Raw genomic sequence first — 25,729 nt, 5'->3', positions numbered from 1 at the left:
AAAGTGTGGATTTTGTGTGTTTTAGTGGAATACCGTCTACGGGATTGTAATTTGTGTGTTGGCTTCAGTAGCCCATGGAATAGTTGCGATAAATACCGCGCCTGCTGCAAATATATAAAATACATTTATTATATACTCCCTTCATTTGTTGTGTGTGCTAAGAGAATGTAACATGATGCAAGAGCTTATGACTAAATAAAAAAAAAAAAAAGATATATATATATATAATATAGGTATATTTATGTATATATGGTTTATGTGTTTATGTTTAGCTTAAAACTGTGCGTTATGCAAGGCACCAAAATAATGGAAGCTCTCACGCGCTGTGAGCCCTGAAAGAGTATTAAGCAGTCGGCGATTGATGATTGGAGCATAGTTGAATTTTTCTTGATATATATAACAGAGATTTGGAAGCACTTGGAAGAGATTTATCATAGTTTTAGTAATTATTTAAATACATTTTTGATCAGATTTCTGGTAACTTAAGAGTTCAAAAATAGAATATTAAGTGCTTATTTCTAATGTTTCACTGGGAATTGAATCACGCTTGGTTATTTCACATGCTCTCCTCAATCGCCGTCACGCTCGGCGCATTTTCTTCTCCGGTAAGAAAACGGCGAAACTACAAACTCCTTACAGAGCCCGCAATTTGTTTTGCTCCTGGCCCGTTGCCCCTGGTAGCTATTTCAGCTTGGCGCTGGCAGATTTCTGACTGGTAATGCCGTGCTGCTCCTGGTCCCAGAAGTCGTACCACGGACCGTAGCTCTTGTTGCCCACGTGCGCCTTCAGATTGCGCTCCAGTGTCGCGCTGCTGTTGATGTTGTTGTTGTTGTTATTGATGTTGTTGATGTTGTTGTGGTTGTTGTTGCTGCTGTTGCTGTTGTTGTTGTTACTGTTGTTGTTGGAAGATGATTTGAGCAGGCGCGTGCGCGGCAGAATTGTGGCAGTTGGTGCCCCATTAGCTGCATTAGCTGTGGAGTTGCGGGTCAGCGTGCTGTCCTGATCCTTGGAGCTGGACTTCTTCAGCGTATTGGTCGCAATCGTGGATGTGGATGAGCGAAACGTGTGAAACTCCATTTGCTGCTGCTGCTGCTGATGGTGTTGATGCTCTCGGCGTCTCAGCTTGTCATCCTTGCGCACCAGATGATCATTGATCACGATGCAGTCATAGGGGTCGGAGCTGGTCGACTTGATCTCTGCCTCAGACTCATCCTCGCTGGTGTAGTACTGCTTGAGTATATCCTTGCGCTTGAGCGTCTTCATGACCAGGCCATGATTGCCAACGCCTCCTCCGTTGCCCGAATTGCCGCCTCCATCGTGCTGCATGTCATCGAAGAAGTTATTGACGTCGCTCATCTTCAACGTGCCATGATCATCGCTGTCGCCCTCATCCGTGGAGTGGGGAAACTGTTGTTGGTGCTGTTGCTGCTGCGATGGCTTCGATCGGGTGAGCGTCTGGGCCTTGTGCTGCGGCGTGGAGGAGGCCAGTGAGGCGGAGCCAGAGCCCTGCTTGTCCAGCTTGCGGTGTCCATGGCCATAATCTGACTGCTGCTGCTGCTGACTACGGCGGATGGTGCTCAAGCGTTCGCTTTCCGACGGCTCCTCTATATCAATCTCAATGGTCTTCATGATCTTCATGCGTGACTTGGGCGTATAGCCGCTGCTCCTCTGCTGCTGTTGCTGCGGCTGCTGCGTCTGTTGTTGTTTTTGTAGCGGCATAGCCGGACTCACTCCATAGATGTTCTCATCATCGTCGCCATAGATCTCTGTGCTGGTGATGCTGTCCTTGCGGCCACGCTTCTCCTGCGACGAGCTGGAGTTCTGCGACTTGGTCAGCGTGCCAGTGCCGTTGCCATTGCTGTGATTGTGACGCTCTCGATCCTCGTCCAGGGCTCCGACGTCCCGCATCTCCTCCATATTGGGCGCTGCAACCAGGTCGCGATGCTGCCAGAGCGACATGCCAGCTAGGATATCCTCAGTGCGTCCTCCGCCAAACTTCCAGAAGGACTTGGTGCGCTTCAAGCCTGCACTGGATGCCTGCAGTATCTCATCGTCCGAGGCAATCAGATCGTATCGCATTTTGCCACCGATGCCTCCGCCGCTCTGTCGACTCAGCCGGTTCAAGCTCTTGTCATCGATCTGGCTGTCCACGCTGTTACGGAAATTACGATTCAGCGTCCACGAAGCCACATCCCTGGGCACCGTGTGGGTGTTGGTGTCCGCGCGTCGCCTTCGTGGTGTTATTTTTATTGGTGGGTTAAGCGGATAGTCGTGGGTGCGGTTGGTGTGTGCGGGCGTGGTTAACACAAAGGATGCGACAATGATGAAGGGCAACAAAGTATATAATGATGATACATGAAATCAAAAGAACAATAAAAGAGCAAACGAAAATAAATAAGGTTCTTAATAGCATATAAAACATATATTATATATTCGGATGAGGTTACGATGGGTGCGCAGATTAGTGACAATAGCAGCGAGTGGGCAATGATATTGACATATGCTAAGTTTATATACACTCATACATACATATATTTCTGGTGGTGGGGCATTGATAGTCTATACAAATTATTCAAATTAGATTCAACTGCTTAAAACTTAGTTGGACTACAAAATGGAACTACTTCAAATTTATGAAAATAAAATAATAAATGATTCCATTAAAAACTTATTAAATTCAAAATGGGGATTTACTTATTTTTGTGTTTCAAAATATTTAGATATCAGAAATAAAATAAGAATAATTAACCAAAATATCCTTAAAGTATTTATCTATGTTCTAGCAAGTATAGGTATGAATATACCCTCAACTCTAGGTAGAGCCCTTATCAATCTTAGCTCCTTCTGTTTAATGGGTAGCCTTAGCTGAAACAATCCTTTCAAGAAAGTAATTTTGAATTCTTATTCATGTTCGTTTCAGATTTGTTGACATTTAAGGACAATTCATTCATGGCTAAATGGACTGAGCTCGTCATCAATATCTAGGATATACATATATACTTTATAAGGGCCCGCATTGCCTTCTTCTGGCTGTTACATACAATTTAATAACTCTATTATATTCTGATTCCCATTTCCCATAGACTCAAGGTATACAAAATAAATAAATGAAAATGTAAAAATAATTCCTATATTCTGATTTGGTACTTCCTAAAGCTCTCAGATGTCGAAGAAATGTATAAAAGTAAAAGTCAAAGATGAAATTGAAATCGAATAACATAAAAATAATTATTCAAGCGAATCTCTCTAATGCAGAATATGCATCCTATCAATGCCACACACATACACACATGGCTAATATCCACCTCAGCTATTACACTTACCGTATGGGCACACGCTGTGTGGCTGGCTCCTCGTCGGAGTAGTCCACCTCGGGCTGTGGCGGCGGCTCATTGGCGAAGCCGCTGTCATTGCTGCTGTGCAGCGAGGTCTTTGCCGCCGCTGCGGACTTTGTGGACGGCTGGCTCATGGAGCTCTGCAGAGGCAGGCCAATTATTGGAGAATTCGGTCAGTGCAATTCGATGTGCTCACCTGTGCGCCATTCAGCAGCTTCTGCTTGCGTCGCTCCACGGCAGCGGGCACGCCGTTGGCAGCGCAGAAGCTCTGCGAACTGTTCAGCATACGGGCGCTCTGGCTCTGGCCATTCGGGACTGGAGCGGGCAGCGTGGGCGGCGGACCGGGGCGTGGATTGGCTGCCGAGCCGGAGCGGTACTTCTTTTGCTGCTTGATGGTGTCGCCGAACATGCGCGTGGGCGAGGACTCCTCGGCGCTGTGATTACGGCGTCGTCTGTACGTGGCCTCGTTGTCCATCAGCTCCATCTGCGCTTCGTATTGCTGCTGCTGCTGCTGCTGTTGCTGCTGCTGCTGCTCATGGTAGCTGCGCAGTCCGCTGCTGGCGTAGCTCATGTGCATGTTCTCATAGCGTCGTCCGCTAGATGGCGCCACCTCCAGACTCTCTGCATTGGTGTAGGCCACAGGGAACCAGCCGAAGTGCTGCGTGCGCAGATTCTCACCAAACTGCCAGCCCTTGGCCTTGCCGCCCACCAGGGCAATGCGATCGCCCTCCTCGAAGGACAGCTGATTCTCACCCGAAGGCATATAGGCATACAGTGCCTTGACCAGTGGACGCTGATCCCCACGCTCCACCTCACAGAGCGGCAGCTGCTCCTCAATTATTTTGTGTTTGCTGCCTGCAATATGGGAGGGCCGGGTAGAGATATAGATAAAGATAAATAGAGCAGGCCAGGTGAGTTAGTTTACCTGTCATAGGTCCAGCTCCAACGAGCGCCAAATTGAAGTCGGATTTGGCACGCGGCAAGGAATTCTGTCCATAGAGCGCTGATCCCGAGCCACCTTCACGCTCGTGCAGAGTGCGCATGTCTCCGTACGGGGCATCGATGCTGCGCGATTTCTTTAGCTGAGCGCCCATGCCTTGGCTCTGTAGCTGCTCATCATCAGCGTCTTTGATGCGCTCCTGGAAAGACAGATGGACAGACGGACAGACTAAGAGAGCTGCTAGGGCTGGGGGCTGGGGGCTGGGGACAGGGACTTACCAGGCGCCTCGTATTGCTGTTGCTGCTGCTGTAGCCGCTCTCGTATGCGGCCGGCGGTATTATCTCACGGGAAGCGGCAATTTCTTGCCAATTTTCGAAATTATTATCAATTACTGTTTTGCCGGTGGTGTGGTAGGCCATCCAGTGCTTGGCGATCGAGCACTGGCGCTCCAAGACGAAGCCATAGCGACGACGCTCCTGTGTCATGGCCTGTGTGCGTACAAGAGTTTTTGCTTATGCTCAGCTGTCGAACAAAAGACTTAGGCAACGAACTTACATTCTTATAGCTCTGATCACAAAATATATCGAGTTTCTTCTTCTGATCCTCCAACAATTGTAGGCTCTAAAATAATATTCGTGTGATCGTGATCGTTAAGGCAATCGAAGACCAGCATGACTATATGTATATACACTTACTCTCAGCTCCTTTTCCGTGTTCTCGGGCGTGGCCTTTTTCTTGCGCTGCTTCTTCATTGTGGAGACAGCCTTCTGGTAGCTCTCCATGCGCACTTTGTGCTGCTGCATAAACTTCTTCTGCTCATGCTGCACCACTTTTGTGTCCTTCTCCAAATTTGTCTCCAATGGCACCAATAGATCAACATAGAAGGCTTTCAGCTGGAGGCAAGGGAAGTTTCGTATATATTATATGGATATTTTGAAATGGAATGGGACTAGCAGAGAGTTAGTGTGTGGGTGTGTGTGTGTGGGATCGAGAGTATGCCAGAGGAATAAATTGCGAGAGTGAGTATCGGAGACTATGCGTATGAGTGTCTTTCTATGTGATTCTCATGAACTATTCATGTTATATTACTTTTACTGCACTTACAATATTCATTTGTTGATCCTGAATCTCCTTGTTGACATTCACAACGCTCATCAAAGCTGAACCTGCATTGTATTATGGATTCAGAGTATCGTTGATTAAATATGAATCTCACTCTCAATTGCATTCTTTCACCGTGAGGTCTTACCAATATCGCCCGTTCCGCTTTGCTGCGCGTTCATCGCAATCTTGGCCAATGCTTCATTGAATAGACGCGAGGCTGTTGCGGCACCTGTTGCATGGAGTGGCACGAAATGCATTACAAATTAGTTAACTGTATATGGCCAGTCGAGTATATAGTCTATATGATGATTACCATGCAATGCCTTCAGGTAACTTTTGCCCGCCGCAATTAGCTGTCTGGCACCCGGATTGAATCTATCGAGTATATTCTGCAATTGCATAGATTAAAACAAATTAATGCTGCTTGAATAAATATTGTGATGTGATCGCATATGTTAATTAATTACAATATAATTTATGAGCTGCCATATCGCATTCCTAACGACAGATCATTTAACTCGGCAATTATGCTTTGTTTTTGCTACCCTGTATACATGCAAAGAGGGTATATATGCTGTGCTTATTTTTTTTATTTTTAGAATAGAAAACTTTTTATATCCGATATCTCTGATATACACAAATGGCTTAATATTTATATATTAATATAAAATGTATTATTGAAGTTTTTTTTTAAAGTATTGTAATATATAAAACATTGCAGCTTTAACTTCATGAGCTCAGTACAGATTGTCAAAATGGAATGAATTTCCCTGCATATAAAACTTTTTTAAAGTGCATATAAAAAGTTGTTGTATCTTATATAAAGGGTATATGCCATACATGTGTCTTGCTTGAGGTACACCAATATTTTATTTAATTCCATGTCTCATATCACACTGTGCTGTGCATTTCTCGCGAGCCTGTCTATCTGTCGTAATGGTTTTTCACGACTCGCTTCGGGTAGTAAAAGTTCGTTGTATAAGCCAAGTGAAACACACAAAAAGAAACATTATTGTGGTCAACACAAAAGACATATACATCATTAGTTCCGCGTAAGCCGCCAGCAAAGACTGCAGAGAGCAGAGAGTCGACGCCTGGAGTCGCACCGTGCTAACTGCACCTGCGCATTGGCTAAGGCCACACGAATGGTGAATGGAATGGAATGGGTCGACTAGGCATATGCCACCGCAGCACCTTAACGACAGTAATCTAGTCATCATGTGTTCACTGTGAGAGCATTGCGACAGCTTTCTTCGCTTAATAATCTAAATAAGCAGACAGATTAAAGTCAGATTCAAATGTTGTATAAACCACAGAAATACAAATCCGCCTTGAATTGGTATTTAATTGGAACTTCAATTTGATTATGCCTTCTGCATGGGCAGCCACAGCAAGCTAACCGTTTAGTGCAATACTTAATAGATAAAGTTTAATTAATAAACAAAGCCATTTACGCTTTAGCGTTGAGCAATGCAAGTCAACTGAGCAGAACTCGAATTGACCTTTGATATTAGCAAAATTAGAAGTAATGGGAAGGGGATGAGAAACTGAATAGAAACCCAATCAAAATTGAAAATTAAAATTTTCTTTACTCTTCTTTCTTAAAAACATCAATTTCCAATATTTGATGTGTATATGCAAATAATATGTAAAATAAATATATATTCTATGTTATTGTTGTATACAATATATTTAAAAATTATGTATAATTATTTTTTTTTTTAATTTCTGGTATATTATAATAAAAATTATTAATTGACATTTTAATTGTATATTCTATTTTTCATTTAATTTTTTTTATATATTAATTTATATAATATTTATATAAAATATAAGAATTTTATTTCACTTTTTACAATATGCATATGTAAATTATATAAAAAACAAATATTTTTCTTAAAATTCTACATTTTTGGTTTTCTTTTTCGTAGTAGTTTAAATAGATTTTATATTTTTTATGTTTTATAATATTTCAATTGATTTTATTTTCAAATTTTATGTAACTTTAAACAAATATATATATATTTGTATATATTTAATTTAATTTATTTTTTTTATATATTTTAAATATTATTTTTAATTCATTTTCAATTTAATAATTAAACTAAATATTTATATCTTTTTGATTTTTTCCCCATTATTATCATTTCTATGTGTACTATAAATTTATTATTAGATTAATGACGGCATTCGAGACAAAACATGAAATTTGCCGGTGAATCATGTAATCAGTCAATAAAAATCTGCTAAGCGCACAGAAAAGTTAGATAACTTAGAAATGCAATAAACAAGCACTTAAATAATAATGAATTGAGTTAGCGACAAAAATGCATTTGCATACAATGACAGCTGCGACTGCACTTATCGTTTCTCAGGTGACGTAAATTATTTGGTCACATTGAAGTCGCAATGAGATCAGCTCGAGCCCAACACAAACAAACAGAAGGGCAAGACAACAGCTCTATTTGGGCAGTGCATAGAGCAATCCTGGGCTGGGCTCTGCTTGGCTCTCTCTCTCTCTCTCTCTCTTTCTCTCTCTCTATTTATATTTGAAGACAATGCCAAACCTCTGAATCGCTGACACGCAACAACGGCTCCAAATGCTGTGAGTGACTCACAAAGCGCTTTATTGTCAGCCACTTGACATGGAGCACTCAGACAGACAGACAGACGGAGCTGGCGAACCTGTTCGAGCATAATTAATTACGAGCCCCTTGAAGAATTTCAACAAATATTTTTTGCCTAGAACCGACTTCCTGACGGCACAAGCGAGCAGCACAAAAGAAAAGCACTCATAACTAAATTGTGAGTACTCGCCTGTACATGCCAGCCAAAATATAAACACAATTAGCAACAAACTGTCAAAAATTCAGAGCCAATAACAAAACACAAATATTTTGCTTTACGAAAACAATTTGAGTTTTTGTATGCAACGTAAAAGATACAATGAATGTCAAATAGTTGAGACACCAGCTCAAAATAATATTTATACAATTTTTTTTTTTCAGCATTATTTTTATTTGTTAAAAAATTTATTAGCCGCAAATCGCAGCGTTGAGGCGTGGGAATGCCTGCACTCAGACTGAGACTCAAACTGGAAATCAAACTGAAAATCAAACTTCATATAAGCAAGGTCAGAGCGCGGCTCATACTATGTATATAGCTTCCATTTATTCGAGTGTTTACTTTCATGACTTACTTTAAGAGCTAGTCCTATCGCAATTAAATGTTTAATTTACATTCAGCTCGAAATTGTTTAATTAGTAAGCGAGTGCATGACAAGTGAGCCAACCCTGACATCAGCTAAGCCTTGCCTGCATTCAAATATCTATGTATCTATATATCTATGTATCTATGGGTCTATGTATCTATGTATCTATGTATCTATGTATCTATGTATCTATGTATCTATGTATCTATGTATCTATGTATCTATGTATCTATGTATCTATGTATCTATGTATCTATGTATCTATGTATCTATGTATCTATGTATCTATGTATCTATGTATCTATGTATCTATGTATCTATGTATCTATGTATCTATGTATCTATGTATCTATGTATCTATGTATCTATGTATCTATGTACCTATGTACCTATGTATCTAAGTATCTATGTATCTATGTATCTATGTATATATGTATCTATGTATCTATGTATCTATGTATCTATGTATCTATGTATCTATGTATCTATGTATCTATGTATCTATGTATCTATGTATCTATGTATCTATGTATCTATGTATCTATGTATCTATGTATCTATGTATCTATGTATCTATGTATCTATGTATCTATGTATCTATGTATCTATGTATCTATGTATCTATGTATCTATGTATCTATGTATCTATGTATCTATGTATCTATGTATCTATGTATCTATGTATCTATGTATCTATGTATCTATGTATCTATGTATCTATGTATCTATGTATCTATGTATCTATGTATCTATGTATCTATGTATCTATGTATCTATGTATCTATGTATCTATGTATCTATGTATCTATGTATCTATGTATCTATGTATCTATGTATCTATGTATCTATGTATCTATATATCTATGTATCTATGTATCTATGTATCTATGAATCTATGTATCTATGTATCTATGGGTCTATTTATCTATGTATCTATGTATCTATGTATCTATGTATCTATGGGTCTATTTATCTATGTATCTATGCATCTATGGGTCTATGTATATATATAGATACATAGATTATATCTATATATCTATATATCTGTATCTATGTATCTGTGTATGCATCAATGCAATGGATTTGTGCACCTTCAACTTGCCTATGGTTTATTAGGCTATAAAAAGTTTGAACAATTTGTGGCTTGAGTAATTATAGTGGTTAGCACAGCATTTAAATGGACAGTTATGATAATTAGCTGTGATTGGGTGTATTTAAGGTACGCATGTGCCTGCCTGTAAGCCCAGTTCAAGGCAGAAATGCAGGCCTTCAGAAAGCAACGGCCCAAGCAATGGAACTGTAGTTGTCAAGGTTGTAGGGAAAATAGGGAAAAGTATACTAATAGAATAATGAATTGCATCAATGTTAGTTATGGTTTTCACTCAGTAAGCTATAATTTAATACACTCACTTGCTTATATTAATACTACCACTACTATATAGTTTTATATAGTTTCTATTATTTCATTATTTATGCATGAATAGTGTTTTACTATTATACTTGTTTATCATTTTCCCAACCAAAGCTAATTTGTTTCGTTATACTTTGGGTATAAATTTCATTCCTCATACCTAAGCCGGCAGCTGCTGCTGCTGCTGCTGCTTTTGCCCACCTGAGCTGAGTTACCTTTAGCCATGCAATTTAGAAAAAGAGCTGACGCAACTTTTATCACACCCGCAAATCTTTTTAGACGGCGCAAAACATTTAACCCAAAATAAATTGAGCGTCCCTCTCGAGCCGCTGCGCCCCTGCCCTGCCTGGGCCGGCTCTAATCGCCGCTTAACATAAATCGCCTAGTGAGCTCGGCACATGTAATTTTTTTAATTAAACAAAACAGAAATAAAAAGAGTCGCAATTTTGTTAGCCTTCCTCTCTCTCTCTCTCTCTCTCTCTCTGTCTCACCCCCTACACATTCTCCTCTACGCTTCTGTTTCCTTGGCTGGCAAAGTGGTATCAAATGGGCCCGGCCATAATTCAACGACGCCAGCGGCCACACCCACCGCAGGCATGCGAGAATGCAATCCGCCCAGGCACCAACAACAACAGCAAGAAACACGAGCCGCAATTATGCCAATTAGAAAATGAAAACTTGCAAATAAAAACGAAATAAAGCAACGACGACAGCCAAATGGAAGGCAGCCAAGCACGCAACAGGTACTCGAGCCACAACAACGAAAAACTTGTCCGTTGACAAAACTTTGGTAAAGGCGTCAGGGCGTAACCTCGCCCCCTGCCGCCTCAGCATGCCGCTTCAGCATGCGTGCAAAATGTTTGAAACTGTTTGCGTGTGTCTTCCCAGACCAACAAAAACGAATAAATAATAAAAAAAATAAAAAAAATGCGAATCGTAGGGCTTCGCCTGTCCCACTCGGACAATGACATAGTTCCATTATGGCCCAAGCTGAACCGTGTGACATCGTTCCAAGCTCTGACTCCCTCTCGCTCTTGCTCTCTCTCTCTCGCTCTTGCTCTCTCTCCCTCCCTCTCTAATGCTGCAGCCTTAGAAATGCCTGGGTCTACTACTCACATTCCATCACAGTCACATTCACATTCAAATCCACAGTCACAGTCGCAGTCACAGGCACATTCACAGTCACAGTCACAGTCTCGGCTCCGATTCCTGCTCCCACTTCGCATTAGACAGCCGTCGTCTCCATCAGTCTCTGTACTTTTCATTTATACTCATTGCCCTCTATCTTTAGCTGCTGCTGTCACTGTTTCTGTTGTTGTTGTTGCTGTTGTTGCTATTGTTGTTGTTGTAGCCTCAGCACTTGGAACACCTTTGGACGTCAACGTCGCTTCGTCCCACTTGTGCGCCATGCTGAGCTGCGCTCTTGAGTGGCTTCGCCTAGTCTTCAGCCTGGTCCCCAGACAGACCCAAGCAATTGCCAGGTCTTTTGTATGCCCACCTGGGCATCATTCGCTCTGGCCAACAAACCGCTTATTGCAGCTCTGTTTCCCGCCATGCCGACAGAATGTGCCATAAATCCATTAAAGTGTGTGACAAACAATTGCTGCTGATTTATTTCAAGCACACATCGTCAGGTGGGCAGGGAACGATCTGTGGTCGGCCTTTATTTGCCCACAATTATAGAACTGAAGATGATGTCCCACATTATTATTGTAATTCATAATAGTTGCTGAGAATATATAATATAATATAGCTATTAGCTATGTCTGCTTGGAAAATTGTTAACTCTACAATTTCTTTTATGCATTTCAGTTTTATATTTATATATTTATTTCATATACTGTATATAAGGAAGTATCATAAATCCTATTTCTGTTTTATGTATCTGACTGCTAATCTGACTATCGATATCCATGCTCATACTCTCTCCATATAACGTATTTATTACGCCCTAATCTCATTCAGTTTATTTGCTACTTTCTCTTTTTGACAGATATTCTCCCTATGATAAGGTTTATCTATCACTAATATCTGATCATTTACATGGAGGAAAGACCCAATATTTTAGTGCAATTTAGTATATCCCATATACTATCTATCTCCACCAGCTTAAATTGTAGACAAAATAAAAAAACCATAATTATTTATTATATTTATTTTAAAACTTAAAAACTTGAATAATAAATTTCAACTTGATATTTAAATATATATATTTAATTTGCCAGCATTAAATTTAATACCTTCCAGTTTCAATCTCTCTCTGGGAAACTGAAAGTAGATAGCTCTATCTCTCTCTCTCTCTCTCTCTTTCTCTATCTCTCTCTCTCTTTCTCTGTCCATCTCTCTCTAGCTCTGTCAGCTAAGTATCGCAACCTTCTGCAACGCGAGAGTACATCCATAAAAAAAAACATGAATTGTTAATCCGAAAAACAAACTTAAATCAAATTTAGGATGGGGTCGCATTAACAAATTGAGCTATCGCTGGCAATAATAATCGATGGCAATCAATTAATTTGCCAATAACAATAATAAATATATAATGCCAGTCACATTATTATAATCGGTCTATAAACTACTCATGGCTGACAGCTAATCAGAGTCTGTGACAGAGTCGAACGCGACGTATAAATCACAGAGGTATGTATTAAATATAATCTTAGGGAAAAGAGCAGGAAGTTATTTGATTAATTCACAGCAATTCATTCATATTCATTTGAGAGTTACGTCCTAGCGAATTTGTTTCCTGAATCTTTTCGCGAATTTGTCACAATAATTAAATAATTTTTGTTTTTGTTTTGTTTTTTTCTGGCTGCACTGTGACACAAAATGCAGCCAAAACAAAACAAAAATGCAAATGCTGTTCGAGTCGAGTCAAGTCGAGTCAAGAAAATGCAGCCATGTGCAACATGAAAAGCCGAGGAAGCGCCAAAAAAAAAAAAAAAATAAAGAAACTGAAAAATTTCCGCAATTTTTAAAGCCGCAAAACAACGACGACGACAACAACAACGACGACGACAACAACTGTTGCTGCTGCGGCTGCTGTTGCAAGTTGTGAAAACTAAATGTTGCATAATGAAATAGATGCGCGAAATGTGCAACATGCGCCGCCCCTCCCCAAAGCGCCGCCCCGATCTGTCCCCTTCAACGCTGCCCTGGCAGATGCCACAGCCCCAGTCAGTAGCTGAAAACTTGCCAAACTCCCAAGACACTATTTCGTTTTCCATTTATTTGGTTGTTTTTGTTTGCATTGTTGTTGTTGTAGTTGTTGTCGTGTTATTGCAACTGCCACGCCGTGTGGCACAGACGCAATTGAACTTGTTTCGCGCCGTTTCGTTTGCCATATGACCGTGTACAATAAAAAGGTCCACAAAACAATAAACAAGCCATATATTTTAATGCCGTAGCGGGACGTGACCAAATTCGGCTGTTGATTTCCAGCCAACGAAATTCACTTTCAAATGTCGTTTGGTCAGCCCCAAACGAGATCTGGTCCCAAACAAAACACATAAAGACAGACACATATTTATTGATGGTTTTATCTGCAACTATTATTTTGCTTTACTTTTTAGCTTATAGTTTTTTATTTACTGATATTTTTGTGTTTGTTTTTTATGGACATCGCGTGCGGTGATTAATTTAAAGCCGATCTTAAATGACAGCACGGAATGAATTGCCGACGCAGAGATACGCACCTGAGATACCCGAATAATATTAATTACAGCTTCAATATTCAAGAAAATCTCTAAAGTCAGATATTCTTAATTTCAAATTTTATTCAAATCGAAATATCCTAGAATTTACAATTTCTGCTCCATACAAATATAAATTATGCAACAATTATCCCATTAACACTCTAAATAAAAGTGGGAGGAGGCTTGTTTGGCTCATCATAAGAAAATTGGTATACTAACTAAAAATTGATCATTTGAATTTTAAACAAGTTTTCTCTAATTTGGCCCAGGGTATTCAGCCCCAGCTACACATTTCTAGCATAATAAATTGTTTTTCGAATAGTTGGCATCATTATATGGGCTGCAAGCGTTTAGAAAATATGAAAATTAGTCGTCAGACACCTAATACCTAATAGAAATGGCCTTCACGCAATTCGCTTTTGCTTTTGCTTTTGCTTTGCTTTGGGCCAATTGCGAGTCGATTGCATAAGAGAAACAACTGCGGGGCTACCACTGTGAGGCTGCCGGCAGGCAAATTGTGTAAGCCACAGAGCAAATTGTTTTCCCTAGATTAAAATCTCATTTTCATCTAATAGACGCCAAACAAGTCGAGTTTTCACCTTGAACGGACCTGCATTCAATTTAAATAAATAATAAATAAAATAAAATGTTTTATCTCCAAATTGAATAATGACTAAATGAAGTTAAACCTATTTTAAATACCCATGGAAAATGGGAAATCAAGGCTTCTTGGGATTTTCATATATATTTTTCAATAGCTTATTGGAAAATAAAATTTAAGCTTTGCTAGACAATTATTATAATTTATTATATATAATATTAAAATGAGCTTAGCAAGTTTTCCTTGCTGCAGTTTAAGACTAAATAAAGCTAGTTTACTGTCTTTCAGTAAAACTACTTAACAAATTTTTTAATGTTCAAACAAGTGTTCTCTTCTCTTTAAAAATGTACTCAATTAAATTACTTATTTATTTGTAATTTATCAAATTTTGCATCTACTTTACAATAAATATATGAAGTCAAAAATTTGCAAACATTAAATGTGTGATTTATTTGATATTCTACAATGAATTGGATCTATATATATCTTAAAATTTATTTAAGAATTTTCGCTTGCTGCAGACTTTTGTATTAATTTTAACAATATTAAAAAAGAAATATATATACATATACTTCTTAAATTTCTTAAATGAGTTCAATTTGTCTTCAAATAAAAAGTAGATTTTGTGTCTGATATAAGTTATACAAACTCGACTTCTAAATAAAAACATAAATAACTAGAATATTTATTATTATTTTTTAGTTTTCTTTTTATTTTGCATTTGTTTAATTTTAAAAGATATTTCAATCTTGAAAATATATCCAGAAGTTAAAAATACATTTTAATGAATAATTAAATCTCTCTACTTATCCTCGAGCAATAATTGTTTCTATACAACATTGCCTACCTGCCTCAACGTACTGAATGCCCGAAGAAAGCTCATTTGAAATTTCTTTATTACCTCGTAAACTACTTCGGGCTAACCCAAAAAAGGGCAACAACAAGAGCAATGGTAAAAATAGACAAAAACCAAAGAGGTAAAAAAAAAAAAACCTTAAAAACTTACCCTATAAACACCATCAACGAGTTTTGTAATTTCTTCGGCCTCCATTGTGGAACGTGAAGCCAGTTTGGACTGCTGCTCTATAGACGAATTTTATATTTCTGGCAGTTGGGCCAAGTAGCTGAGCTGTAGCTGTAGCTGTCTCTGGAGCTACTGGGACAGATGATGATGGAGCTCGCAGGCAAATTCACTTTCAGCTGCAGCTCTGACCGAATGCGCTTCAAACTGGGACTGCACTCGATTTTCACTTTCTAAAGTGGCACAAACACACATACGCGCACACGACAGGCGACACACACACACTGATAAGACGTTGAACCGGGCCAAAATGTAAACTTGTAACTTTGACTTTCGGCGCAGAATCTTGGAAATCTTGTTTTGAACCGCTTTGGATAGTGTCGTGACTTTCTTTTCGGCGGCCGCACGAGTGTCCCAGCCACGTAACCAGCTAAATTAAATGCCAACACGATCAACGAGCCAACTCTTTTGTCAGCTTTCGGCTTCTCGACGGGTTTTATTTTGGCTTTTTTTTTTTTTTTGGATCTTAGGTAGCGTTTCGAGTATTTGTTTGGACGACAACTTTTCGGCTACTTCTACCGAATTACACTAACTGTAGTTGCCGGCACGTGATCTGATCAGATTTGATCTGATCTGACCTGAGCCGAGCTGATTGAGCTATTATCGAAGGCACTGTAACGAGAAAGAAATTATTCAATATTTAATGCATATACGTGCAGTCAAATGAGTAGACATTAAAAAGAAATTATAACAAACAAACAAAATAAATAAATAAAAATGATCGTTGATCTACAGAGTAATAAAAAAATTTTAATATTAAGGCTTTGTTTTAAGAATGCATAGATGAAGAGATAGGTATGTAAAGATGATAAGTAAACGGCTTGGGATTGAGATGAGGAGATGCACTAACAAATGGACTAGAAGGAGATATAACATGTTAAGGACTCGTAGTAATGATGGACTAAATGCAGATGGACTCGTGAATAATAAGAATAACTGAAGAGAGAGAAAATGATTTATTTACGAATTTATATATAAATATTTAGATATTAAATAAATATAAATGTTAAAATAATTGCTATTTATATTCATTTAATCTTAAATGTATTTTTATGATTTTTTTTTTAATATCGCTCTATTTTGCGATTCTCATTAAATTAAAGGTCAACTCAACAAGTTGTCTTCCTATATATTAATATATTTATTTTGCAATAAAATAACTATGTTCAGTATATACCAAATATTTTAACTGGAAAAAAAAACTCTAAATTCTACCGTAGCAACTGAGGAAGTCTTCATTTAGCAACCGCATTGTTTGATCAATCAGCAAGGAAATATTTCAGCTTCAGACGCAGTAAAGTTACTTCACAACAATAAAAGATGAGTAAATTGGATGATTTGTTGGCCAAAAAGAAAACTGTGGTGCCTGTCTTGGATCTGAGCCGCAGCAACATTCAAACCATAGAGGAATTCAAGAGACTCATGGAAAAGGTGCCCGACTACAAGATGCGACCCATTAAAGTGCGCGCTGAGGAGATCAAGATACGAGAAAAGGATTATGCCTTCAAAATGCCCAAAAAGGAGATGCGCAAGCTACTGAAGGCTAATGGAGAAAGAGAGACGCTCTACACCTATGCAGATCCCATGCCCAGCGAAATGAAGGACGTTGTGCTCATGGAACTATGCGCCGTGCCCATCGACTGGAAAATGCTGACCACGCTGAGGCCGAAGTCCAAGCAAGAGGAGGAGTACTTCAGTCGTATGGTGGAAATGGGCAAATTGGAGCTGAAGACTGAGGCGCGCGACCGACGCGAATTTGCACTGAACAACTGCATCAAGAAGATCAAAAACAAGTCGGGAATTGTCGAAACGCGTCTCATCACCTGCGACTTATGTGGCGAGGAACTGTGCTGGGGTAAGTAGTCTGAAATCAATTCATAGATCGCTCTAGAATCATCTATTTGGCAGGAAAATTCTGTGGCGATTTTAACTACGATTTATACGTACGCGTGGAGGCCAAAGTAGTGAAGCCTAAGCCCTTGGCCAATTCGACCAATAAGGCAAAGCTCAATGGACGAAAGAAATCGACTTTGGTGGGCGCCAAAATCAAAGTAAAGAAGTCGGCGAATGCTAAGCAAACCTAAATCAATTTAAAGTTAACATTTTTACTAATAACTAATAATTATATATATTTTTGATTAATCTTAGTGTAGATTAGTTTTTACTACTCGCGACTGGACCATTGCAATTGAAACTGATTGAATTAATTGATGTATTGCTGTTAACTTGAAATTAAAATAAATATCATTTACAGTAAATGTAAAATCAATACAAATATTTTACCAAATACATATCTAATTGGAATTTATAACACAATTTAACGGCTGGCTAACAGAAGAGATATGTCAGCGTTTTACAGTCTCCTGTAATACTAACAGAACTTAGAAAGAGTCAGAGCAGTTAACATGAAGCTGTTAACTTTATATGTATTTCGGCAGAGCATAATTGACGCTAACAGAATAGAGGAATGCAGGATTCTAATCAGACATTCAAGTATTTCGCAGTAAATTTGTAGTTATGACAAAATTCTAACAGATTCAATTTTTTAGCTTTTTGCAGCTCGCTGCAATTCGAGTAAAGCCATATTAAATGTTAATTAAATTATTTATAACGGAAGTTAGAATATATTCAGCTTTTTGACCGCTAGACTAATATAAATCTGTTAACAATGCGCTGAAAATATCATCTTATGCAAAAATTTTATCTTGTCTTATTCAAATCAAATCTAATAATCAGATTCGCTTGTTGATCAAAATATAAAACGTCATTACTAACCAAATGAGTTTCTATTGCAAATATTTATTGTATGCATAGTCGAATTCACTTCACTCGTTTCGATATGTTTGAGTTGTATAAAAGAAATTCGTAAATTCCTTAAATTTTAAGTAGCAGAGCAAATGCAAAACAGTAGAAATTTTTAAAATATTTTCAACGCCCATAAAAAGTCAAAGACACAAGTTTTGCCGGCATAACAAAAATAAAAATAAAAACAAAAAAAGAAAAAGAAAAAACACATCCAGCCAAATGGAGAGCCAAAAAGCAGCGCTCAAAATGAAATGGCTAAAATATTTAAATTGCCTCTAAACAACAGAGGCAAATAGCCATTAAGGCAATATAAACAAGACAAGGCGCTGCTGCTGCTGCTGCGGCTGCGGCTGCCTCGTCGTCGCCGGTTCGATGGTGGCGCGTTGGCGCACTGGCGACAAACGTTCCCAGTGGCAGCCACCTTATAAAATAAAATTAAAAAAGGAAAAAAAAAAGAGTAAAACGGCCCACTCGCTCGCTTGTGCAACGTTTTGTGCAAGCCTGTCTCTCGTTCTCTCCCTCTCACTCTCTAGCTCTAATTCTGCCGTCTCAGTTGCTCAAAAAGAATGCATTGAGCTGTGGCTGTGGCTGTGGCTGCGACTGCGACTGCGACTGCGTCGATTGCACAGCTTTTGATTACTAATGAGAAGTTGAGTTCAGTTGAGTTCAGTTGAGTTCGGTTTGGTTTCGGTTTCGGTTAGCCGATAGCTCTGATTTATGTGGTTTATTTATGGAAATATCTATTCGCATTGAAATTGAAAATTTACTTTGAATAACAAATTTATAGCATGGCACCCAAGCAGCCAGCCAGCTAGCCCTGCGACGCCGGAATTTCAATTTGATCAGCATGAGGAGGTTCTGTAATGTGGCCAATTAGACTTGAGGGAACTTTGATCCACTTGAGAGTGGTTGGCTTGCATAATACCCTGTAAATATTGAAACTGCAGAAGAAGAGCTATGGACCAGCTATTATTATCCTTAAGAACTTAAATAATCATAAAAAATAAATAAAAAGCCTTTTCTTATAGAAATATTAAAAAAAAAAAGCTGTCGAATAAGATTATATGCTATGTGTGAACTGGAGTATACACACATATAGATTATATGTATGTGCATAAATAAAGACAATAGCCAGATAAAGACAATGATGCCTCATCGGCACAATGCCTGAAAACGGAAGTCGCATCATTCAATTGAAATGCTGTCATTGTCTTATTGGACTTTCATCGCATCAACGAGAGCTAACTAGGCCTAAGCCACTTTCAGATCTTGTCACTCATCAATAAAGCGAAAGACGTGCAGACAGCAGCGATTACGTGGGCAAGGAGAGAAACATGAAATGATATGCCACAGAAATAAAGAAAATGAAATAAAACTATGCAAACAAAACACATAATAGCAATAATGAAAACACAGAAATGAAAACTCACACAAGGCTTACGAAATCGATTTCGGGTTGTCGTCTGCTTGGGTAGACTCTGAGAGATGCAAGATAAACACGATCAAGTGAGAGTGTTGGCGGTTGGAAAGTGTGTTTGCTTTCAATCTGAAAAGATTTCCGCGCGGCTTTGTTTCTGTTTGTCACTGGCCACGCCCCGCTGCGTGCCAGTTAGAATTTCCATGATGGAGGCAAAACAAAAGACTTAGGCAACGAACTGGCGAGGCACTCAGCATTCCAGCAGCAAGCCGCAAGGTTGCAGCTTGCGGTCAACGCTGACAGTCGATACAGGTGCAGCTCGATTACGACTATTTTGCAGATGCACAGCATTAGATACCTCGTGCTCGTGCTCGTGCTCGTGCTCATGCTCGCACTTGCACTTGTTCAATTTATGAGCCAGCTTGGCCGACTGGTTGGCGTTTAATTACGAGTCTGCTATGCAAAAACGTTGTTTAACTATTAAGAACAAGGCTAACTTGGCAATCTGGCCAGCCGCCGGCGGCTGCTAAAAACTTGTCCACTCGCCACTGGCCATGATAAGAGCAAATCGAATGGAATTTGGCGTTTTACAAAAAAGCCAACAGCTAAATGGAGTTCAATGATGTGATAGAGTAAAGCCATATTTGTTAAATCTTGCATTCACATGAGACTTCCCCTTCCTGTCTGCAGAATCTGCAGTTCCACTTCGATCGATCGCACAACTTTCGCCAAATCGACAAAAGTCAGCAACAATTTTCCAAACATATCAAAGAAACACAACAGCCAAGGCCAAAGTGTGCGCAAGGGGAGCTAAGCTGAAAGAGGCGAGACCCTGGGCTTTTATTATCAAATGCTCATCATTAACATTTGCTGGCTGCTGAGCCGGGATCTCGACTTGACGATCAAATTGCAGCACATGCGAACACGTGTGATGAGCACACAAAAAGATTGTTGTTGATGTTGTAGATGTTGTTGTGAAAATGAAATTAAACTAAAGACTGAAAACTGAAAACTGAAAAGTGACGACTGAACACCAAAGACTGACGTCTCGAACAGCTGAAGAGTGAACACTGTAACAGACAATGCACAGACATGAACAGCTCAGCATTGGAGGGGTCCAAATTGCCGCGAGATACATTTGCAAATGAGACTTAGACATAACAGCAAAAAAAAAAAAAAAAAAAAAACTAAAAAACAAAAATGAAGAAGAAAAACAATAACACCGTAAGCCGATGCAAATTGAGAGGCAAAGCGTCTGCGGCCCCCATTGAGACATTGCCCCCTCCAGCAGCCGCACAACTTATTGGCAGTGAAAGTAAAAGTTTAAGTTATTTTCTTTGGGCTGTCGAACCGCACAGCTCGCAGCCCAGAAAACCGACAACAACAACTGAAAATGGAGCAAATGCCAGCCAAAGTCTTCAAATCAAATTAACATATTTGTAGTTTTTGCCCTCTAACAAAACCATTCGAGGCGGCGTCAACACATCCAATTGATTTCAATTGCCATCTTTCAAATTGTTTTGCCTTGTATCTTAAAGAAAACATCGGCGATGCTAATAAGATGTTAGCTGGTGCATTCAACTCATGTTACAGCTCTACACAGAGTGTAGCTACAGGGTATTTCGCATTTCAGATGTTAGATAAGAAATAAATTCGCATACAAGATAAATTGATTGCACAGCTATTATCTTGGATATAGTACATTGCAAACTGGGACTATTTGAAGGTATCTGGAAATATAATTATCTTCCAAAATATATCAGAAAAACCATAAATGAAATAAATTTATTCCTTAAATATTCTAAATTAACTGAATGGCTAGAAGGATTTTTCAATTGTCATTCATTCTACATCAGACTCAAAACACTTTGCTTAAAATTAAAAAATAATCATCAAATATTTACTCAAGTGGCTTGCAATTATTTATATTTAGTTCTGCTATTCCCAAAAAGAAATAAACCAGTCAAGCTATTCATACCCTGAGCCTATTGAACAGTGGAAATGTATGTAACAGGCTACAGGAGGCGTGGTCATAAAGTATATATATTCTTGTTTACCTATAGGATATTTACAGTCATTCATATTCTTAATATATAACAGAAAGAATTTGTATTATCACAAAATGGAATAACAAAATATTTTATAAGGTATCTACCAGACATTCATATTTTGTTTGTAAAACGAAATTTCTCTACAAAATTTTACCTTCATTCTACAGGTTGTCTAGCACTCAATCACATTTTTAAGAATATTCCCCACAGGGTTTCTACAAGTCATTTCCATTGATTAACATTAATAGTCCTATATTTATATTATATCAGTTACACCCAAGTTTTGCAGGCATTCACAATTAAAATAACGCACAAATAAAACCCTTTTACAGGGTATCTAGCTGTCATTAACATTCCAACTACTCGTGTTATATATTTCTCCCATGGCACAAGAAAAAGCAAGACAAAACAATTCCAGGCGGCGTTCTATTAACCCACTAGCTGTAGCTGTAGCTGTTGCTGGAGCTGTTGCTGGCGCAGTTGCCTACTCGTAATTGGACACACCTAGCACCGCCTATCCATGGGTATCTTCGACCCGGACCCGATCGTGACTTCATTTGGCAACGTTGTGCACGTAGCTGCCGCATTTCTGGCATCTCTGAGCGTTGTCGGTTCGACCGAGAGTGCCGCAGCAGAGCCGTCATAAATTAGGTGTAGATGGCATCTCAAAGTGCCGGCTCGGCATCCTCTCGCTGCGCAATTAATGGCGACACACACACATACTGAATGGGTGTGACTGTACCCATGCAACTAGGATGGGAGGCTAAGCTAGCATTGATATAAAAAAGCAGCAAAAACATTGTTCAAATTAGCTGCGTCTTACACATGCCCACGAATCACTTAACAGCAGCTGATTAACATAAAGATAAGTGGAGAGGCAGGGAGCACAGTTCTTATAAATACATATATGATTATTATTGTATAATGTTGTAATAATTCATATAGTATGTACATAGGTATTTCAGATAGTAGAGCTTCGGCCTCACATAGATTCAATAGCACCAAGGACAGCCAGGACTAAAACAAGTACAAATACAAATACACTCACACACACTCACACACTTAAATACTTTTCAAATAGTAACTCTCCAGCTTTCCGCACCCACTCGCTTCATCGAAACTTCACCCTCTTCAATCACATAGCCCAAAACACATACAACAAATACCTGATCAAATTCATGACAATTGCCAATGCGTATAATTTATCACTTAGAGCCGAGTACAGAACAATCCAAATAAGAATTATTGAATGACTGCGTCAGTGCCAAGGAATGCGACCTTGAGCTGTCGTCGTCGTTGTTGTCTGTTGAGATGTCGTGACTGGCCCCAGACCCGCTGCGGTCCCTGGCGAATAGTAGTTATAGCAAGTACAACTGAGTGGCAATAGCCAGAGAGTCGGCTAACAAACGCTTAAAGGTACTGACAATAAATTCAATATCGAGAAAGAAATCTGAAAACTGAAAACTGAAATCTGAAATCAGCATCGCTTGGCAGAAAATAGCACAAGTCGTCGCATACAATAAAACACGTTTGACGAACGCTTTGATGAAGATGAAGATTGAATATCTGTCAGATACATGTAGAACGAACCAACCAGCCAACGAGCCAACGAGTGAGCGAGCGAGTGGCTCACACAAATGTGGCAACCAACCGCAAATAACAACAACAACAACAACAACAACGTTCACTTTTATTTTCAACATTGCAACCACAAATACTACAACAACAACAACAACAGCAAATGGCACAACAAGCCAAATAACAAAGATCAAACGTAGCTCAAAGAGAACAAATCGAAAGCAACAACAACAACCACAACAACAAGAAAGGCAACTACAAATATATATACTACTCATTTGAACTACAGTTTGTGGATACACTACACATACCCAGCAGAGGCATATATGCAAAAGCAATAGGGTATATCGGCGTGCATAGCTAAGGCAACTATATCAGTGTCATTATAATACCTGTGTGAAAAGGTGCTGCATATACCCTGTAAAAGTGTTAGATACTAGTGAGGTCTAAAAATGGAAGGGATATATATTTAAGTCTGCTAAATTCATAATATGGTAACTGAGTGAAAAGTATTTATTTGTAGTACACATACCCTGTAAAACTATATATATAATATATGTATATATATATATATATAATATATGTATATATATATATATATATATAATATATGTATATATATATATATAATATATGTATATATAAGACATATATTCGAGCGATTAATAATTGACTACAAATTAATTTTCTACATTTGCTGCATAATATTCTCCTCTATTGCATTTTTTTCCATATATGTATATTTATATTATATGTATATTATTTAATTTCCATATTCATATATAATATTCATTCAATATTCATTCAATATTCATTCAACTGTACTCTAAATTAGCTTTTGTAATTTATATTTTCTGTAATTTAGGGTATATCGTAGTCATTCATTTGTGTGTATTTACTTGACTTAATTTTCCTCAAGCTTAGTTTACTCTGTGCATTAGGAAATGCTTCAAAAGTTTTAAGTCAAGCGCCGACTCCCACCTCAGAGCTTGGAATGCGCCAAGGCTACAAGTACAAAGAACCCATATGCCATACTTATATATACATTTATATAATAATAACAAGCATCTTATATAGTATTTATAAATATGTACGTATATATACTATATAACATGCTTGTTTTTAAAGCTCTTCAATTTGAGTGCCTCATTTGTGATTTATGAACTGTAAAAGTAAATTTATTTATATACGCACAAGACATTAATTAAAATATTTTTGTTTTTGGTTTATTCTTGGTTCTGCTTAACAAGTTCCTAATTAGACAATTTAATATATATAAAGATATATTTATATATGTCTTAAGAAAATGTCATATATGTGTATTAAGTCTGTGTGAAATGGTTTTGCTAAAAATATATTTAAGAGGCATAAGAAATCTTATTCAGCCTTATATAAATTTTATACAGTAGAATGTACCAGTAAATTGAGCACTTGTTCATTTAATTGTCATATGAACAGAAGAGATAGAATAGATTTTTAGATATAAGAATATAGGAGATCTAAACAATGAAAACTCGCTCTATAGCCAGCCTGTGATCTTTCGTCCTATTTCACATGCACCAACTCAATTGAAGACTTGTTCAAACTTCAGTTATTCGACCACATTTCAGAATGAATGATAAATGGTTTACAAATATTAAATATCTCTAAAGAGGATTCTTAGAAATCAAAATTTTCTGCAGTTGAATGCAAATTACGTTTATTTATTTGACTCACTTCTCTACCTTTGTCCATACCTTTCTCTTGGCAAATGCCACATTAGCGGTATTCCCTCGGCAGCCATTATGTCTTACATAATTAAGAGTATTTAAGATCTACCACATTTGGCGGGCTCTTCAACTTATAACATTTTATTTAATTTCTTGCCTCTGTTTGTTGGCCTAGAAGCTTTGAGCAACAACAAAATGCCAAATGGCTAAAAAATAATATGAAAATAAAACGAGAATAAGAAAAAAGAGTCAATGAACTGGGCTTATTTATGCAGCCAGAGACCCAATTACATAGTTTAACGACTTTTGAATAGTATTGGCAAAACTAGACTGAGATTGTTATTTGCGGCGTGCCTTGGACCTGATTAAAACAAATCTTTCTCAATTCGAAATGCTTGTGTAATTTTCGCAACGATCTCTCGGAGAACCGAAAACCGGTTTCAGAACTGTGCCAGAATTCGAATTCTGTTGGCCATTTGTCAGATGGCTTTAATCATATTGTCTTCAATTTGCATATGTAAACGTACCCAAACGAAACTCCCTTCTAAACATATTTTTCATCTCATAATTTCTTTAGGCCAATAAATTTGGGGAATTTTCGAGCTGTCAATTTAACAAAGGCCAAAAATTTATTCCATGAAATTTCTATTTATATTTAGATTTAAAACTTCTATAGAAGTTGGGCTTAAGTTCAAGTTTAGCCATAAACTAGAGATGAACGCGAGTCGAATAAGATTTCAATGAATTATGGTCCACAGCATCCGCAGCTGCTTCAGAAATCTGGGTATATTAAG

General features: G+C 38.2%; 2 protein-coding genes across 3 annotated transcripts in view; one reads left to right on the top strand and one right to left on the bottom strand.

The window, feature by feature from the left end:
- Positions 1-24: 24 nt before the first annotated feature.
- LOC6583110 (brain-specific angiogenesis inhibitor 1-associated protein 2) overlaps positions 25-25,729 on the bottom strand; it is a 36,122-nt gene continuing 10,417 nt past the window's right edge. Inside the window, exons 2-12 of one of the 2 annotated variants that reach the window (XM_015162740.3) lie at positions 15,301-15,987; positions 5,693-5,768; positions 5,525-5,608; positions 5,380-5,441; positions 4,971-5,168; positions 4,831-4,896; positions 4,554-4,763; positions 4,261-4,474; positions 3,532-4,190; positions 3,324-3,475; positions 25-104 (exon numbers count right to left, since the gene is read on the bottom strand). In XM_015162740.3, coding sequence (XP_015018226.1) covers positions 65-104; positions 3,324-3,475; positions 3,532-4,190; positions 4,261-4,474; positions 4,554-4,763; positions 4,831-4,896; positions 4,971-5,168; positions 5,380-5,441; positions 5,525-5,608; positions 5,693-5,768; positions 15,301-15,345 — 1,806 coding nt within the window. In that variant the 5' untranslated portion in view covers positions 15,346-15,987 and the 3' untranslated portion in view covers positions 25-64. Of the gene's footprint in view, positions 105-215; positions 2,231-3,323; positions 3,476-3,531; positions 4,191-4,260; positions 4,475-4,553; positions 4,764-4,830; positions 4,897-4,970; positions 5,169-5,379; positions 5,442-5,524; positions 5,609-5,692; positions 5,769-15,300; positions 15,988-25,729 lie in introns of those variants that run through there. The other variant, XM_002008752.4, reaches the window with a different exon arrangement.
- Positions 16,661-17,549, top strand: LOC6583109. The gene is made up of 2 exons (XM_002008751.3): positions 16,661-17,230; positions 17,284-17,549. The coding sequence occupies exons 1-2, from the start codon at positions 16,696-16,698 to the stop codon at positions 17,457-17,459; spliced, it is 711 nt and encodes a 236-aa protein (XP_002008787.1). The 5' UTR covers positions 16,661-16,695; the 3' UTR covers positions 17,460-17,549.

Source organism: Drosophila mojavensis, unplaced genomic scaffold (genome assembly GCF_018153725.1).
Source record: "Drosophila mojavensis isolate 15081-1352.22 unplaced genomic scaffold, ASM1815372v1 contig_74, whole genome shotgun sequence".
Lineage (NCBI taxonomy): Eukaryota > Metazoa > Arthropoda > Insecta > Diptera > Drosophilidae > Drosophila > Drosophila mojavensis.
This window is presented reverse-complemented; position numbering and strand designations above follow the sequence as displayed.

Bases quoted from the DNA above. Each gene is read 5' to 3' on its own strand.
- LOC6583109 (XM_002008751.3), top strand. From the start codon at position 16,696: ATGAGTAAATTGGATGATTTGTTGGCCAAAAAGAAAACTGTGGTGCCT. The intron at 17,231-17,283 runs GTAAGTAGTCTG...TCTATTTGGCAG, and splicing joins TGGCGAGGAACTGTGCTGGG to GAAAATTCTGTGGCGATTTT.